The following is a 17,617-nucleotide window of genomic DNA, read 5'->3' as shown; positions in this document are numbered from 1 at the left end:
AAAAAAATTCAATAAATATTATAAATTTTAATATTTGTTCTTCTAACTTCTTCTTTACATATTCTACAGGATATATATTCAAATTTTATTATAAAATAATAATGAAAAATTAAAGAATTGATGCATTTTTTAAGAGGAAGACTAATATTTAAGAAGGAGAACATATAATTTTTACAATATCAACACATGTAGATAGTTTTTCTACTTTAATGAATCGCGAAAAAAGTGAGATACAAATTTTAAAAGTTCAAAAAGTTACATCTGATAAGTTTGACCTTAATTTTTTGGAATGAGACCCTGAAAAACGGCTTTAAATTTGGCAATATCACCAAAACCAGAGAAATGAGATTAGACGAGCTTATCTTAAATGGAGTTCATATCAAAAGCATTTTGACAATTATCTTCTATGTGGCCCCCCAAAATTTTATTTCAAGTTCCGCGACTGTATATATATAAATCTGACTTTTAGATTTGTATTTTAATGTTAAAAATTCTTTTAAACATATTAATCGGATCTTCAAATTTGTTTTATAGCAAAATAAATTATTTCAGCATAAATCGGAGAATTTGATTATTGTACTATGAATTTAAATCTAAAAATTTAATTTATTATTTAAAATAAAAAAGATGAAAATATATATTAAAAAATATACCAATTAACTATGATAGTAAATTATACACAAATTTTCCTATTTTTAAAAAAAATTAGCCTAAGTTTCGTAGATATATAAAGAATTCAATTACGCTATAATTGGCGAAAGAAAAAAAATCACATTTATCTTGCCAGTTGCCCAACATGGTAACTGAAGCGATGCATTTGAAAAGGAAAGACCTTACCAATACAATATTATCATCTCTCTTTCTTTTCCTTCTTTTTTTAATATGAAATCTTACGTCAAGTTAAATGATCGTTTTTCTGCATTCTTATCTATAACTGTGGTTGAATACTTGAATGATCTTATTTTAATTCTAAGTTTCTAACCAAAATGCAATTTTAGTCATTTTAATTATTTAAAATTAAACTACATCTCTAGTTGATACCATATTTTATGATAATAAAACACCATTATCCACTATTCGTGCAGCTAGATTATTTTATTTTTACCATATCAGCGTGCTGGAACTATATTAATTATTTACATTTTGTCAATATAAATAGTTTAATTTTAATATACTAATAATATAAAATATTTTATATAATCGTTCTATTATATATATTTGTCTTTTGAATGATTATTTATTGTGTGAATAAAAAGGATAATTATTTTTATTAATATAATAATACGTAACAAAATACATCTAAAATTATTTTATCCTAAACATAATATCAAAATAAAAATCTATAAACAATCCCAACTTGGTAGCAGCCTGGCACATTTTGTTTACCAGTCCAATTTGCTAAAGAATTTATATTAATTAGTGGATTAATAGGCACTATTAAGTTTTGTTTGTTTAATAATTAATATTAATAAATATAAAATTAGTCAAATTTTTAATAAATATTTTATATTTTAATTAAAAATTCTAGCATTTATATAAAATGCAACAATAATGATATTTTCTAGATATACATGATGAAAATTATTTTTTAGAAATGAAAATTTGTACGTTAATTCCTCCCCAAGCAATTCCCATTATTATATATATATATATATAATTTTGTTTTAGAACCAAGAATAATGCTCACTTTTTAGATTTTGTTTAACACTTCATGTATGACCTTTCAGATTTTCGAATACTAAACTACTAAAATGCTCCCATTGTTTCAGCTAAAACAACTTTTCAGGGATATAAGTTACAAAAAATATTATGTTAAGCTCCTCTTATATTATATAATTAGATTAAATTATTATAAATGAGCGATCATTTTCTCAAAGATAGTTGGATATATATAATTGATAAAAAGGAAAAAACAGGGAACGAATTGATATTTTATAAGAATATGTAAGTTCAAGTCTTTCCAAACAAGATCATTGAAACAAAATTTATCTCAAATTTATCTATACTGTTGAAAAAAAAATTATAAAGATAAAGAATCAATTGTTTGGAAATCAAAATCGCTATCACACCAAGGTAATTAACCGTTTAATTATCAACCACATTAATTAGTTAGTTTCATTTGTATTTTATGTTGGCTGGAGAGAGGAGTTAAATCAGTCATTCTTGAATTTGTACTTGAGTTTTAAAGTGATCTCTAAAGTTAATATTTACTCAAATTCGTTTTTGAAATTGTTCTCAAAGATTCATAATAGTCCTTAAAATAATTTTTTCGTCCCCAAAATTATTCTCCAGGACTTATAATAGTCCCTAAAATAATTTCCGTCCATCCTTGTCATTAGAAAGGACTAAAACAACATCGTTTTATATTTAAAAAAAAATACATCCCTCCCCCCTTTTCCTGGTTTCTTTTTTCCTTTCCTCTTCCCCAACCCTTTTTCACTTCTCCTTTTCCTTCCTTTTCTACGCTCTCCTTCTCCATTTCTAGTTTCCTTCTCCCTTTTCTCTTCTCAAACCCTTTTTCAGTTCTCCTTCTACTACCCGTTTCTCTTCTCCTTTCCCTTTCCTATTCCAGTTTTCTTTTTTCTTTTCTTTTCACGGTCTCTTTTCTCTTCCCTAATTTTTTTCTCCCTTTTCTTTTTACGCTCCCCTTTTTTTTTTCCAATTCATCTCCAATTCTCCTTTTCTTTTTTCAATCTCTTTCCATAATCATTGTCAATAAAAAGCAGTATTTTGTAAACTGTTTAAGTAACTCAGAAGAAATAAAATAATAATTTGAGAAAATACTCAGAGTGGTCCCTGAACTTGCACTCGATACTCAAAGTGGTCCTTAACCTTGCACTGGCCTCAATGTTATCCCCGAATTTAACACAAGTGTTTCACGGCCGTCCCTGGAGCATTTTCCAGTGACGGAAAGATGAGTTGGACTTACGGAGGCCATGCTGGAAGCCATGTTGGACTTCCAAAACGACGTCGTTTTGTAATTTGGCGCCCAAATTGCATTGAAACGTCATCGGTTAGTGTTTGGAGAAGGGAATTAACATGCAGGGCATACTTCTCTCTCAAGCCAACACAGTCTCTTCATCTTCTCCTTATTTTCTTCAATGGCGCCAGTTTGAGGGGATTTTCGCTGGCCTTGTCTCTCAACGAAATCAAGCATATTGTGATTATCCCGTCTCTGTTGCACACGTAGTGGTCTAACGGGAAGCACTTTGATTGTTAGAGGTAAGCAAAATAGAAAGGATAAACACAATAGCTACCATCTACTGCTCTGTTTTTGTTGATCATGACTTTTTGTACATTGTTAAGTTGTTATATATTCATTCGCTCATCCTTTTGTTATATGGTTTTTCTGAAAATTTTTGTTAGGGTTTTCTGCGTATGTTGATTTTGCGCTTTTTTTGTTATTATTTTTTGCTGCAATGATGGTCTCTATGGTTGTAATGTGCTGAAAATAGAAGAATGTAGGTTGTTTATGTATGCTGTTTATTTGTGTTCATGGAGGGTTAGGGACTTGTGTTATTGTAGCTTTCCTGGTTGATGGCTATCTTGATGATCAGTTGCTATTTTTTTTTCAGATGGGTCTCATAACTATTGTGTGTCACCATGGGGGATCCTTTGTGAGGAGTGAAAAGGGTGTTGTGTCATACACCAGGGACTATATTTCAGAGATTCCGAAGGTTGATCCTGATAAGCTAGATGTCTTTTTCATCAAGAATTACTACAAAGAACTTGGGTATGATAAGGCAGAACATTGTTGGTGGCTGGTTCCAAAGAGACCCTTAGAGATTGGCCTAAGGGAACTTAACTCTGATGCTGAGCTGTTAGAGATGTGCTTCCTTGCTGAAAACAACGATGGAGAGGTGCACGTGTACTATGAACATGGGGTATCTATTCCAATGTATTTGGAAGAACCACCATTCAGAAAGGACAAGGAGGAGGTGGTGGTTGAACTCCCTACCCAACCAGTTTTGCTGAGAACAGGAGCAAGCTCCAAGGTCATTCCTCCAGACCCAGTTCCAACCCCATGTATCAACCGTTCGAGTACTACCAAACCCACCCAGGAGGCAACCTCTACGAAAACTACCCCTGCCCCACCCATGGACCATACTGAAGTACCAGCTGCAACCACCAAATCAACTCCAACCCTCAAATCCACCATTCCGACCCCAATTTCTATGGCTGCTACCCCCCTACACCACCCAACCAAAACATGGGTCATACTCAAGAGCCAGCTCCAACTACCAAATCAACACCAATTCCCAAAAGTACTCCAACAGTGGTGCCTAAGCCAAAACAGGGTAAGAATTTCCAACCGAAAGTACCCTCAAAGAATGGGACAGAGAAGAAACAAGCTGCTTTGAAAGAAACTGGAAAGAAAGGCAAAGAAAGAACAACACTGAATAGGAGATATATAACCAGGGGTCTAGCCAAAGGTCATGTGGGGAGGCAAACAACTAAGGGTAAGGGAAAGCTGACTGATACGGTTGTGTTATCAAAATCAGACTCTTCGGACAGTTATGAAAGTGCGGAGGATAGTGCTTACAAGCCCGGAGCTGAGGAAAGTTCGAGTGATGAAGAGGTCACCAATACAATACTGCAAGGTAAAAGGAAAGAGGTAAACAGGAAGCACCCTAAAAAAGTTAAGGAGAGTAATTTGTGGAAGGAGATACTAGAACCTGATGATGGATTAGTACCTGAGGATGATTCCGGTGAAGATGATGAGTTCTTTTATGGACAACCGGGAGGCCATAGTCCTGATATTGGGGCTTATGATGCTCATGATGAATATCATGATGAGTCAGACGGGGCAGATTCTTGGCATTCCGAAGAAATGAGGACACCCCCTAACTCAGAGGATGAATTTGCTGAAGTTCAGAATAACGACGCATTTCCTGTTTTCAGAGAAGGAACAAGGTTTGGGGAAATCCGATTAGAGGTTGGGATGAAATTCAACACCAAGATTGAATTTAAGGAGGCTGTCAGGGAGTATTGCATCCAGGAAGGTAGGAGAGTTAGATTCAAGAAAAATGATAAAGTACGATGCAGGGCTTCATGTAAGGTTGAGGACTGTCCATGGGTAATCTATGCCTCTATGGATAGTGAGAGTGTTTGCTGGCAAGTTAAAACCTTCAATGATGATCATACCTGCCCAAGGGAGATAAAAAATAGATTAGCTAACAGAGGATGGTTAGCTAGCAAGTTGGTCAAGAAGCTTAGGAAATTTCCGAATCTGAAGCACTCTGAAGCTTTAACTTACTTTAAAAGTAAGTATGACTTGGAGTTGAACAAATCTTCCCTGACAAGAACACTCGGAGATGCAAGGCACATTGTGTATGGTGATGCTGCTGCACAGTATGGGATGGTGAGAGATTATGGTGAGACTCTCCTTAAGTGCAACCCTGGTTCCACTGTGCGCATCTCCACAATTCCTCATCCAAACCACTCAGAAGAGCCCACTTTTGACAAGATGTACATTTGTCTCGATGGATGCATGAAGGGGTTTAAGGCAGGATGCAGACCTCTAATTGGGCTTGACGGAGCATTCCTGAAAACCAGATTTGGTGGACAAATATTGGCAGCCATTGGACAAGACGCCAATAATCATATTTACGTAATTGCCTATGCCATTGTACCAGTGGAGAACACAGATAACTGGAGGTGGTTCCTTGAACTGCTGCATGATGATCTAGGGAGCTACACCCAAAATGGATGCTGTTTCATTTCGGACATGCAAAAGGTAACGACGAATTTGATATTTAGTAGTTATTGCTTTCATGATTCTGATTCCAATACCCCTGGTTTGTTTTAGACATTGTTGCTGTCATGTTTTGCTTTAATGATTCTGTTTCAATATGCTTGTATTAATATAATGGGATAGTAGTGTAACTTACTATATAGCCGGGACTAGGTTACTGTCACTTATGTATGTGTAGGGACTAGTTTACTGTCACTTATGTATGTGTAGGGACTAAGTTTATGTCACTTATATAAGTTAAGGGACCAAATTGGGTCCCGATATTATAAGTTAATAATTTCTGTGGTTCCCTGCAGGGACTAATCACAGCTGTCCAGGAGGTCTTCCCTGGTGTCCACCACAGATTTTGTGTTTGACACCTGTGGAGAAACTTCAATAAGCAGTGGAAAGACAACGAACTCAGAGGATTACTGTGGGAGTGTGCAAGATCTACCACTCAAGAGGGATTCCTTGAGGGGATGGTGAAAATTCAGAGAGCTAAGAAGGAAGCCTGGGAGTACCTTGCCAAATGGCGAAGAGATGCATGGAGTCGGGCCTTCTTCCCTACCCAACCAAAATGTGACAACATATGTAACAATGCTTGCGAAGTATTCAATGCAAGAATCAAGGAAGCAAGGGCTAAACCAATTATCACACTACTCGAGGAAGTTAGAATGTATATCATGAGGACAATAGCCCGAAACAAAATGAAATTCAAGAACCATGTTGGGTTACTACCCCCTGTTCAACGTAGCCGCTTGGAAAAGATCAGGAATGCTTCAAAGAATTGGCTGCCAATGTGGTCCGGAGATGCGGACTATGAACAATTCGAGGTACACGAGTGGCCGACAAACATGGTAGTGGACTTGGGAAAGGCAATATGCACGTGTGGACTTTGGCAACTGAGTGGTATTACTTTAATTGTCATTACCCTTCCAATAATTATTCTGATATTGTAATTGTTTTCCTTAATTTATTGTGGATTGCATACTGGAATTAAGGTTGATTACTTAGTAACTTGGATGCATATAATTGATTTGAAACAGGGATGCCCTGTGTCCATGCTTGTGCTGCAATGGCTAGGGCAGGCAGGCAGCCCGAAGACTTCTGTCATAGATGGTTGACAATGGATGCATACAATGACACCTATGCATTCCATATCAATCCTATTCCTGGATAGAAACTATGGGAGAAGTCTCTTCAGAATAGGCCACAACCACCCAAATTTAGGAAGATGCCAGGGGCACCCAAGAAGAAAAGAAGAAAGGGAGTTGATGAAGGCCCGGTTGGAGACAAGAAGCAGAAGATCACCAAGATGAAGAGGGTATATAAAGAGGGTTCATGCCGTCATTGTGGTGGCAAGGGTCACGACAAGAGAAATTGTGCTAAGAAGAAGGCTGATGACAAGGCTGCAGCTGTGGCAGCTGCTGCAGCTGCTGCTGCTGCTACTGAAGCTAATACAAGAAATAATCAACAACCTCTCCCTGCTGCACCTGAAGTCCCAGATGAGGGCAATGCTACTGAGATTGAGGTTGGCATGAGTCAACCAATAGTGTCAGAAAATGAAAATGAAAATGAAGAAGCCCACCAGGTAAATCAGCCCCAGGCAAGGCCACCAAAGCTCACTCAAAAAAGAAGACAACCTCCACCACCTGCAACAGCTTCGATTCCTCCAGCAGCAACCAGTCCTCCTCCTCCAACTGTTTCAAATGCTCCTCCACCAGCCACTGTTCCAATTTCAAATACTCCACCTTTGACAAGTGCTTCTATCGATCCAATGGTTGGTGCATCAGCAGCTACAGCTTCAAGGTTGCGTAACGCCATGCGTTTTGTTCCAACTCCAGGGTTCAAACCACCAAGAAAATTCAACAAATGAACACTTTGCTAATCCACTGTTAAGATATTTTACTTTTGAACATTGAACTTTATGGTTTCTGATTTCCATGGTAGTTAAATACTCTATGTTGTCTTTTGATCGTGTATGTCTTTTGGATTATGGTAGTTAAATACTCTATGTTGTCTTTTGCTCGTGTCTAGTTTGACACAGACAACTTCGGAAAACAATTAACCATGTGGGAATGTTATTGTTAGATGTTTCAAATTCTATTACACTTGCTTAGCTACTTAAAATAGAATTACACAAATCAATTCATTTCTTCATCATAATGCTACACAATATTCAACTGGAAATCACTGCTTCCATACTACACAAAACAACAATTACAATTACTGTAACAACAACCAACAACAAACAAAATGCTACTTTTAGAGCCTTAACTTCACACTCCAACTTTCCAAGTTTCCAAGCAAATTTCATTCTCCACTCCTCCATTTCAAAGCCATAACTACCTCTGTCACTTTCTTCTTCTTCATCAGCCAATTTGTCAGCCCACATAAAGAGACCACACCACCACTTACCAACACTCTGCAACCATATTTCATGCCCATGAAGAAGAAATGTTACAAATTTAATAAGCAACGACGCTAGGTATATTCATTAACAAAAATCACTTACATTGTAGTTAGGACAACCATAAAATGGTCTCCCTGGATTCGCCTCTGTTCCTGACCACTTCAGGACGGGTCGGCTACCACACCCCCACCTATCTGGAACTCGTTCCTGACTGCTTCTGGTGGTTCTCCTCCCACAGCTTCTCTCTGAACGTCGGTTACTGGAGCTACTTACATGGTTGCTGCCTCCACCCATCATGACCCACTCCACTCAACTCAAGCTCAACGGTGCCGGGGAAGACGAAGCAGAGCAGAGAAGAGGAAACAGTCTGGTTTCTCGTGATAAATTAGGGATTAGGGTTATAAATGATTTCAGGGACTAAATTGAGTTAAAAAAAGATAACTGCCACATCAGATAACCGTTACCTATCCAACGTGGCCCCTCTCCATACACGTCAGCGCGCCGTTAAGGAATATTCCCCAGAAAATGCTCCAGGGACGGCCGTAAAACACTTGTGTTAAATTCGGGGATAACATTGAGGCCAGTGCAAGGTTAAGGACCACTTTGAGTATCGAGTGCAAGTTCAGGGACCACTCTGAGTATTTTCTCTAATAATTTGCTAATTTACAGAGAGAGATAATGAAAGATAGAAAGAATTACAAAAGGCAAACTTCCTGCGGGCATTACCTCTCTTGCCGTCGTCGCCCTCTTTCTTAATTTGCTTTTGGGCCACCGTGACGCCTCCTCTCATGCATGTGCTTCTGCTTTTCTCTGCTGCAGTGGCCTGTTTCTTTCTTCTGCTCTGCCGATCTGCTCTACCTTTTCTTCTCCCATTTATTCTTTTTTTTGGCTTCTTATGTTTTAATTTTTGTTGTTGATCGATGTGATGTTGTTGCATATTTATTGTTACAACTGATATGACTTATAAAAGTTTTTGTTTTTTAAATCAAATTATTGGCTTGAGCATGATTATCGGATATCTACATAAACTAATATGAATTTGATAGTTTAATTATTATTTGCAATGATGATGTTGTTGTTGTTGTTACTGTGAATTTGAAGAAGAAGAAGAACAGTGTGAAGAAGAGAATTGGTGAAGATAATTGGGGATTTTTTTTATAAATACAAAACAACGTCATGTTGGAGATTAGGATTTTTTTTTTGTATAAATACAAAACGATGTCGTTTCAGTCCTTTCGATGATAAGGATGGACGAAAATTATTTTAGAGCCTACTATGAGTCCCGGAGTATAAGTTTGGGGACGAATTTGAGTAATTATTAACTTCAGAGATTACTTTGAGACTCAAGTACAAGTTCAGGAACCACTTTGAGACTTAACTTCCAAGGAGAAGTATGCAACTATAATTTTAAGATATAGCTTTTCATTATTAATGAGCCAAGGTAAATATTAAATCAGTATTTAAAAGATTTTAGTGCAGATAAAATAGCATTTAATAAAAATTTATTGACAAAATAATTTTTAAAAGAAATTAAAATTTGACAAATGTATTTCTGAATTTGTTGAAATACTTTTTTGATGAGAACAATGCTAAAGTGGTCATTGTATTCTGATGATAGAGCAGCAATTAAACCTAATTATTGAGGTATAGTTTTTAATTAATTAAAAATAAAGGTTCCAAAGTGAATTGAGAAGGGAATTTAAATCATTTAAGTGTTAATCCAACCTAGTTAAAGAAAACCAAGTGCATTCTAATCCAACACACTTTCAAAATTAAAACACTTAAATAAAGGTTAAATAGCTTTTGTATGCAGTACTCTCTTTGCCTTTTGTATTTCTCAAAGTAAGCTTGAATCTAGACAAAAAAATAAAAAATAAAACACACTTAATAATAAGAAAAACAAGGATTGTTTCTATGGTCTTCAATATGTACGACAATGGTTTCTCGGTAAAATCTTTTTTTTATAGAGCTTGATTGTTTTCTTTAATGTTGGAATCATTCCTACTTTGATCATGCTAACCGGTTACACATTAATGGTTGTAGCTGTTGGCATTGAAGAGAAAATTTTTTTTTCTTTGGTTCCATATAATGTGTAGCAATTTTCTCTCCATATATGAATTGATTATTGTTTATAAAAAAATCAATCATGTGTTATTTTTACTTAATCATAGATTGTTTGATTGTAATATTTGATTGTCAATTCATTAATACATACATTGCTTATAAAAAAAGTGTATTAGGATATTATTAATTATGTTTGTCATCACAAGGAACCAAATCAATTCTTGACTCAAAAAAAAAATTTATTCTACAATTCAATTTAATCTTACCATAAGCCCTACTCTTATTCCTCCCAAATTAGTAGCATTTCTATCATAGGTCCTAGTAGGCCCTAGTCTTTTCTGTGGTATTGAAGGTTCTAAGCCAAACACAAATACCTTGTTTGAAATCGTAAATTTCCGCCCGCCATTTTTTTTGTGGACGTTACATTATCCCTCTATAAAAATTCTTTCTCTACCTCTTCATAGGTGCTTATCGTTCTCCAAATCTTATTTCCTAACTATTTGACAAAACACCATTATTATAAAATTCAACAACAAAAAGAAAGAAAAAAGACAAGAAGAGCATTAACCTAGTGGCGAAGAAGATTTGTTGAGAATGGGTGTATTTTAGAGATGATGATGAAAGAAATCGAAGTCAAAGTCATCATCTTAGTTGTTAGAGAATGTATTGGGCTCGATTTCAAAGGCAGTCAGGTGACGAGAACGGTTGTAGGGATGGACTCAGCGATTATGGTATCGCTACACATACTTAACTTTTTGTGTTTGATCCTCTTGACCAATGTCTTTAGATGGGGTGAAGACTTCAAAAGGGGATCCAATTCCAAAGGACTGTGATAGAAAAAGTAGTTACATATTTTTTAATGAGATTAATGATTTTAGTAGGACTTTTGGCATCTCTAAGAGACTCTAGAATAAAGTTTCAATCCAATTTATCGTAAGTCTTTTCTATGTCTACTTTTATAGCCATGAATTTCTTTTTACCTTTCTTATTCTTTATAGTATGTACCACCTCCTATATAATGAGAATATTATCCGAACTTGTCTTTTCAAGAATAAAATTGGAATGAGTGTCAGCTATGATTTTAGACATGATAGATTTCATTCTAATAGCTTAAATTTTCGTGATAATTTTGTAACAGATATTACAAAAACTGATCAATCTAAAATGAGAGAAGTTTTCAAAGGTATCAATTTTTGGGATAAGAGATATAAGAATCTGATTAACAATTTGGATGTTGTTAAGGTTATTGAAGATATCCTTAACTCAAGCACACACATTGCTCCCAATTTTTATCCCATGACTATTGAAAAAATTTTAGAGGTAAACCATCTTCACTTGGGACTTTCCAACTTTTTATATTAAAAATAGCATATTTTATGTCTTCATCACTGACTGGTCTATTCAAGATCACCATCTCTTCATTCAATAAGATAGGAAAAGAACTTGAGACAGAAAAAGCATTAATATCCGAACTGCTGCAATTATTGAAAAATAACTTTTTAAAGAATTCAACATCTAATTCTTTGAGGATCACATGATTATTGCTCCAGTTATCATTATCAATTTTTAAAAATAAAATTTTTTCTCCTTCGATTATTAGCTTGAAGATGAAAGTAACTAAAATTTTTATCTCCAAACTTAATAATGTTGCATCTAGATTTAGAACCAATAATTTTTTTTTTGAATGGCTAGACTTTCATATTCTTTCCAGATTTTCTTATGAAGGTTCTCCAAGAAAGGATTATAAATAAACATTTTTTTTATTAATACCATCTAACCTATTCAAAATTCTATTTTTTTTAAATATGTCCAAATACTTTAAAATTTTAAATCTTTGCTATATTATTAAAAGAAGAAATATTATTAGTCAATAAATCATAATTATTCCAAAAATTATTAACTGGGTTGTTATAATCCTCATGTAAAATTCAAAGGACTAAGAAACGAAAAGGCTTATCATAATTATCTTGAATTGAGAGCCCGAAATAATAAGAATGGACTGGTGATTCGACTTTAGCTTTAATAAATGTTTAATACCTGCATTGTCAAACATATTCGTTCAAAATGTTACTGGTCACTCTATCTAGTTGCCTTTTAGTCTAACCCCGTTGTTAAGTGAAGGGGCCACTAAACCTCATATATTCAATAGCACATTGTGTACAACATTCGATGAATCTATTAGTATCAACCTCTAGATTAGAGCTACTTCCTGTGTTGGACTTATTTAGTGGAGTTGAAATCACCTTCAAAGCATAAATGACTATCAATAACAACAATAAGTCCTTCTAAGTGTTTCTAAAGGTCCCTTCTATTAGCAGGATGGCTTCCATAGACTATTGTAAGATACCAAGAAGACTCTTTATTCCAACATACTCTAAGGTGAACAAATTATCTATAGATTAAAATTGGTGTAATTTTTTAGGATTCTTTATTCCATAGACACCAAATTTCTCTGTTTCCCTGATGCTCCATGAATCAAAATTCATCCTTTTAATAATGCTTTGAGTTTTATCATCTAAAACGTGAGTCTAAAAAAGACAAAAAAATTATTTCTTAAAACCAGATCTTTAATTGTAGAGGTAAACCCCTTGACGGAGACACTTCTACAATTTCAAAAATTAACATTTTTAGACATCATAAGAAAATCATCAGAAAAAAAAGATATAAAATGCTAGAAAACTTTAGTTCTCTTTGACAATTGAGTTTGTCTATATTAGGATAGCTTCAAGTCTACATTTGTAATATCAATAAGTCCATCATGTTGAGTATCAAGTTTTATTTTTTCATTCTCCTGACCCTCACCTGAATTGATAGAAAAATTATTCTCATTCTCGTTCGAAGAATGAGAGTGAGGATTCTCAAGGGACTTTATCTCTTATAGTTTGGAATTAAAGTAACTAATTTCTCTTGCAATAAGTACATAACCTTTATGGATTCTGGCTTCGTCGTTAAATTTGATCATATAACTAAATTGTATCCAGTACTCCTAGTGGTCTTCTTCTTATTCTTTCCTTGTTTGTTGGTTATTGACTTGTTTTTCCATAAATCTTGGTTACTCTCCTTTAGTTGGCTTCTTAGTTACCTTTTTTAGTTGCAATAACATTTTTTCTATTTTGGTTCCCTAATTTGGCGAGCTGTCCAACTTCATTACTTGTGTTAGTTCTAGATTTTTTACCACCAAATTTTTGTCTTTGATTTGGTACCATTTTCTTATTTTGAACTTTAGAAAATTACTTTCCTTCCTTATTTACAATGCTAGCTTTTTGGTCTGATTTTTCAGCTGTTTGCTATTCTGAACCTCTTCTGATAGTATACTAAATCGAGATTAGTTGTAATCTGCCTTAATTTATTTTTATTCTTCATATTTATTGATTTTTCTCTTTTATCGTTTTTTTACAATTCTTCATGCTTTTAAAAAAATAGCTTGATTTGTTTCCACGATCGTTACTGATTGTTGATTCTTAGGAAAGTGAGTATCCTGATTTTTTTATTCTTTATCCTCCATAGAATCTTTCCTAATTTCATGAGGCTTTTGTCTATCTTACGGCTGATTCTGGTATTAGCGGCTCCTCCATCCTACTGGTTATTTTGATTTTTGACAGTTGCTTGATTTTGGTTCTTAGCCTTAACTTTCTTAGTCTTTTTTAGACATCCATCACTCTTATGACTATATCTACCACATTGAAAGCATATCTGATGACAACTTTCATACTTTAATTTGAGTTTTCTTTCCAGAATTGAAAAGGATGATACCAGCTTTTTTCTCAAGTAAATTTTTGTATAAATCCGTACAAATTTATCTCTTGAATGGATAGATGTGTGTTCATATACTTTTAGAATGTTTTCAATTATTTTTTTCACCTTCCAAAGGAAGTACTTATTGTAAAGTTCTGTTGGGAGATTGGAGATTCTAATCCATACAATTGCCTTTTGAACTTCACTCTCTCGAGGCATGAGCAAAGGCCTCTACCTTTGTATCAAGAGGTAGTGATTAACAATCATCCAAAGTCCTTCAAAACAAGAATGAAAAAAGTAATATTCCTAGTTAGAGAAACGAATTAGGAAGTATCCTCTTACAAGATCTATGACACGAATTGCTTCTTTTTTTTTTCATCTTTTATTGATTCATCTTGCCATAATCTGTAGATTCATATTTATCCCTAAGGGATTGACTATGAATGTTTGTTTTTATGGCCTGTACCATTTATTATGATCTCCTAAAAATACCTCTATAGTTGAATTTGGATAGAAGAGAGTCTAAGAATCTTCCATTCTATCTATTGGGTCTTCATTGACCATCTCGATAATTTTGTACGGATTCAGTTTGTCAAATCCAACATTTATCAACTTATCTGTATAGGAGGGTTTAATGACTTTAGTAATATCAATTTCAAGGGTAGCATCCTCTTTGCTTGAAGTTTTAGGCTCCTCAAAGACAATTTCTAGTTGTTCTCCTTTATATGCAATCTCCATATATTTTTTTGGTTGGTCATTGTCATCCATCTTAAATTTTTTATGTGCTTCTTGTAACTAGTTTTTTTTTTGAAACAAAAAGTTCAATACAATAAGGTTGAGCAGTTAGAAAGTACAAAGTTAATAGGTAACAAAACAGAAAATTAAACTGTAGTCATTTCTGCATTACCATCCACAATTAGAAGGATAAAAATCAGCCCACTCTTTCTAGCTCTTAATTGATTTGTTGATAACCTCTGCAGCGGCCTTGGCCCCCTCGCACTCTGCTATCATCTAGTATCAACGAACAATAATCCAATAAACTTCTCTGCCTACTTTTAAGCCGCGTTTCAAGAAACTCTTCAACACATTCTACGCTAATCAACATCTGATCAATGCGACTGCACGATTGGTTCCAGAACAAAGTAAACTTACAGTCATTCAGCTTTAAATTCACTAACTCCATATCCTCTATCCAGCTTCTAAAATCTTTCGCTGCTGCTGTTAAAGTACTGGCTCCTTTCCTTTCATCTACTGTCACAACTTCATTGAAGTCACCCATATAATAATAAAATCTTGTAACTAGATTTTCTTTTTTTAGTGACCATTTTTTAGTTTCAACGATGATTGTTTCTAAATTTATTCAAATTTTTTTAATAATGATTATAATTTTGAAGTTACTTATCTAATTATCTATCTCAAGTGAAACAGAAGTCACAAAAAAAATAATCACTCAAAAAATCTTAAATGAAACAGATTATTAAGCATACCTCCCAAGACACAATTAAATATTCAAATAACAATCTTTCTTTTTTTATTTTCAATGCTAGTTTTTTGGATCTGATTTTTCAAATATGTGCTATTTTGAACCTCTTCTGATAGTACATTAAACCAGAATTGGTTGTAATATGCCTTAAATTTTTTTATTCTCCACATTTATTGACTTTTCTCTTTTATCCTTTATTTTTACAATCATTCATGCTCTAAAAGAAAAAATAGCTTGATTTGTTTTCACGATTGATACTGATTGCTGATTCTTAGGAAAATGGGTATCCTAATTTTTTTTATTCTTTATTTTCCATAAAATTTTTCCTAATTTGATGAGGCTTCTGTCCACCTTGTGGCTGATTCTGGTATCAGTGGCTCCTCCACCCTACTGATTATTTTTATTTTCGACAATTGCCTGGTTTGATTCTTTGTCTTAACTTTCTTAGTCCTTTCCAGACATCCATCGCCCTTATGACTATATCTACTACATTGAAAGCATATCTGATGAAGACTTTCGTACTTTAATTTGAATTTCTTTCCCAAAATTGAAAAGGATGATACCAGCTTTGTTCTCAAGTCAATCTCTGTGTAAATGCGTAAAAATTTACCTCTTGAATAGATAGACGTGTGTTCATATACTTTTAGCATGGTTTCAATTATTTTTTTTCACCTTCCAAAGGAAGTACCTATTGTACAGTTCTGTTAGGAGATTGGAGATTCTAATCCAAACAATTGCTTTTTAAACCTCACTCTCTCGAGGCATGAACAAAGACTTCTACCTTTGTATTAAGAGGTAGTGATTAGCAATCATTCAAGATCTTTCAAATAAAGTATGAGAAAAGTAATATTCCTAGTTAGAGAAACGAACTAGGAACTATCCTCCTACAAGATCCATAACAAAAATTGCTTCTTTTTTTCCATCTTTTATTGATTCGTCTTTCCATAATCTATAGATTCAGAATTATCCCTAAGGGCTTGACTATGAGTGTTTGTTTTCATGGCTTGCACCATTTATCATGATCTTCCAGAGACACCTCTATAGTTGGATTTGGATAGAAGAGAGTTTGGGAGTTTTCCATTCTATTTATTGGGTCTTTATCAGAGATGTAGTCATTAGTGACTATCTTGACAATTTTGTACAGATTCAGTTTACCAAAGTCATTATCTATCAACCTATCTTTTTAGGAGGATTTAATGACTTCAATAATATTGATTTCAAGGGTAGCAACTTTTTTGCTTGAGGTTTTAGGCTCCTCAAAAACAATTCCTAACTGTTCTCTTTTATGTGCGATCTCCATATATTTTTTTGGTTGGTCATTGTCATCCATATTAACTTTTTTTTATGTGCTTCTTGTAACTAGATTTTTTTTTTGAAACAAAAAGTTCAACAAAACAAGGTGGAGCAGTTAGAAAGTACAAAGTTACTAGGTAACAAAACAGAAAATTAAACTATAGTCATCTCTGACATTACCCTCAACAACTAGAATGAATAAAATCAGCCCACTCTTTGTAGCTCTTAATTGATTTGTTGATAACCTCTGCAGCAGCCTTGGCCCCCCTCGCACTTTGCTATGCTCCACTATCAACGGACAATGATCTGATAAATCTCTCAGTCCACCGTTAAGCCGCGTCCTAGAAAACTCTTCAACCCATTCCACACTAACCAACACTCGATCAATGCGACTGCACAACTGACTCCTGAACCAAGTAAAGTTACGGTCATTCAGCTCTAAATTCACCAGCTCTATATCCTGTATTCAGCTTCTAAAATCTTTTGCTGCTGCTGTTAATGTGCTAGCTCCTTTCCTCTCATCCGCTGTCACAACTTCATTAAAGTCATCCATGTAACACTAAAATCTTGTAACTAGATTTTCTTCTTTTCGTGACTATTTTTCAGTTTCAACATCGATTGTTTCTAAATTTATTAAAAAATATATATTTGTAGTTACTTATCTAGTTATCAGTCTCAATAAAACAAAAGTCACGAAAAAAATAACTAAAAAATCTTAAATGAAACAAATCATTAAGCATATCTCCCAAGACACAATTAAATGTTCAAATAACAATCTTTCCTTTCTTATTTTCAATGCTAGTTCTTTGAGTCTGATTTTTCAGTTGTTGGCTATTCTGAATCTCAGTATATTAAATCGGGATTGGTTGTAATCTGCCTTAATTTTTTTTATTCT

At 34.2% G+C, this 17,617-nt stretch overlaps 1 protein-coding gene across 1 annotated transcript; it reads left to right on the top strand.

Moving 5' to 3' along the window:
• The first annotated feature begins 6,968 nt into the window (after positions 1–6,968).
• Positions 6,969–7,610, top strand: LOC130980636 (classical arabinogalactan protein 9-like). Its single transcript, XM_057904296.1, has one exon. It carries the CDS (start codon positions 6,969–6,971, stop codon positions 7,608–7,610), a length of 642 nt encoding a protein of 213 aa, XP_057760279.1.
• Positions 7,611–17,617: the final 10,007 nt, after the last annotated feature.

The sequence above is a fragment of the Arachis stenosperma genome, chromosome 5 (genome assembly GCF_014773155.1).
Source record: "Arachis stenosperma cultivar V10309 chromosome 5, arast.V10309.gnm1.PFL2, whole genome shotgun sequence".
NCBI lineage: Eukaryota > Viridiplantae > Streptophyta > Magnoliopsida > Fabales > Fabaceae > Arachis > Arachis stenosperma.
Note: the sequence above shows the minus strand (reverse complement) of the source record. Positions and strands in the feature narration are given on the sequence as shown.

Coding starts and splice junctions, on each gene's coding strand:
- LOC130980636 (XM_057904296.1), top strand. CDS start 6,969: ATGCCAGGGGCACCCAAGAAGAAAAGAAGAAAGGGAGTTGATGAAGGC.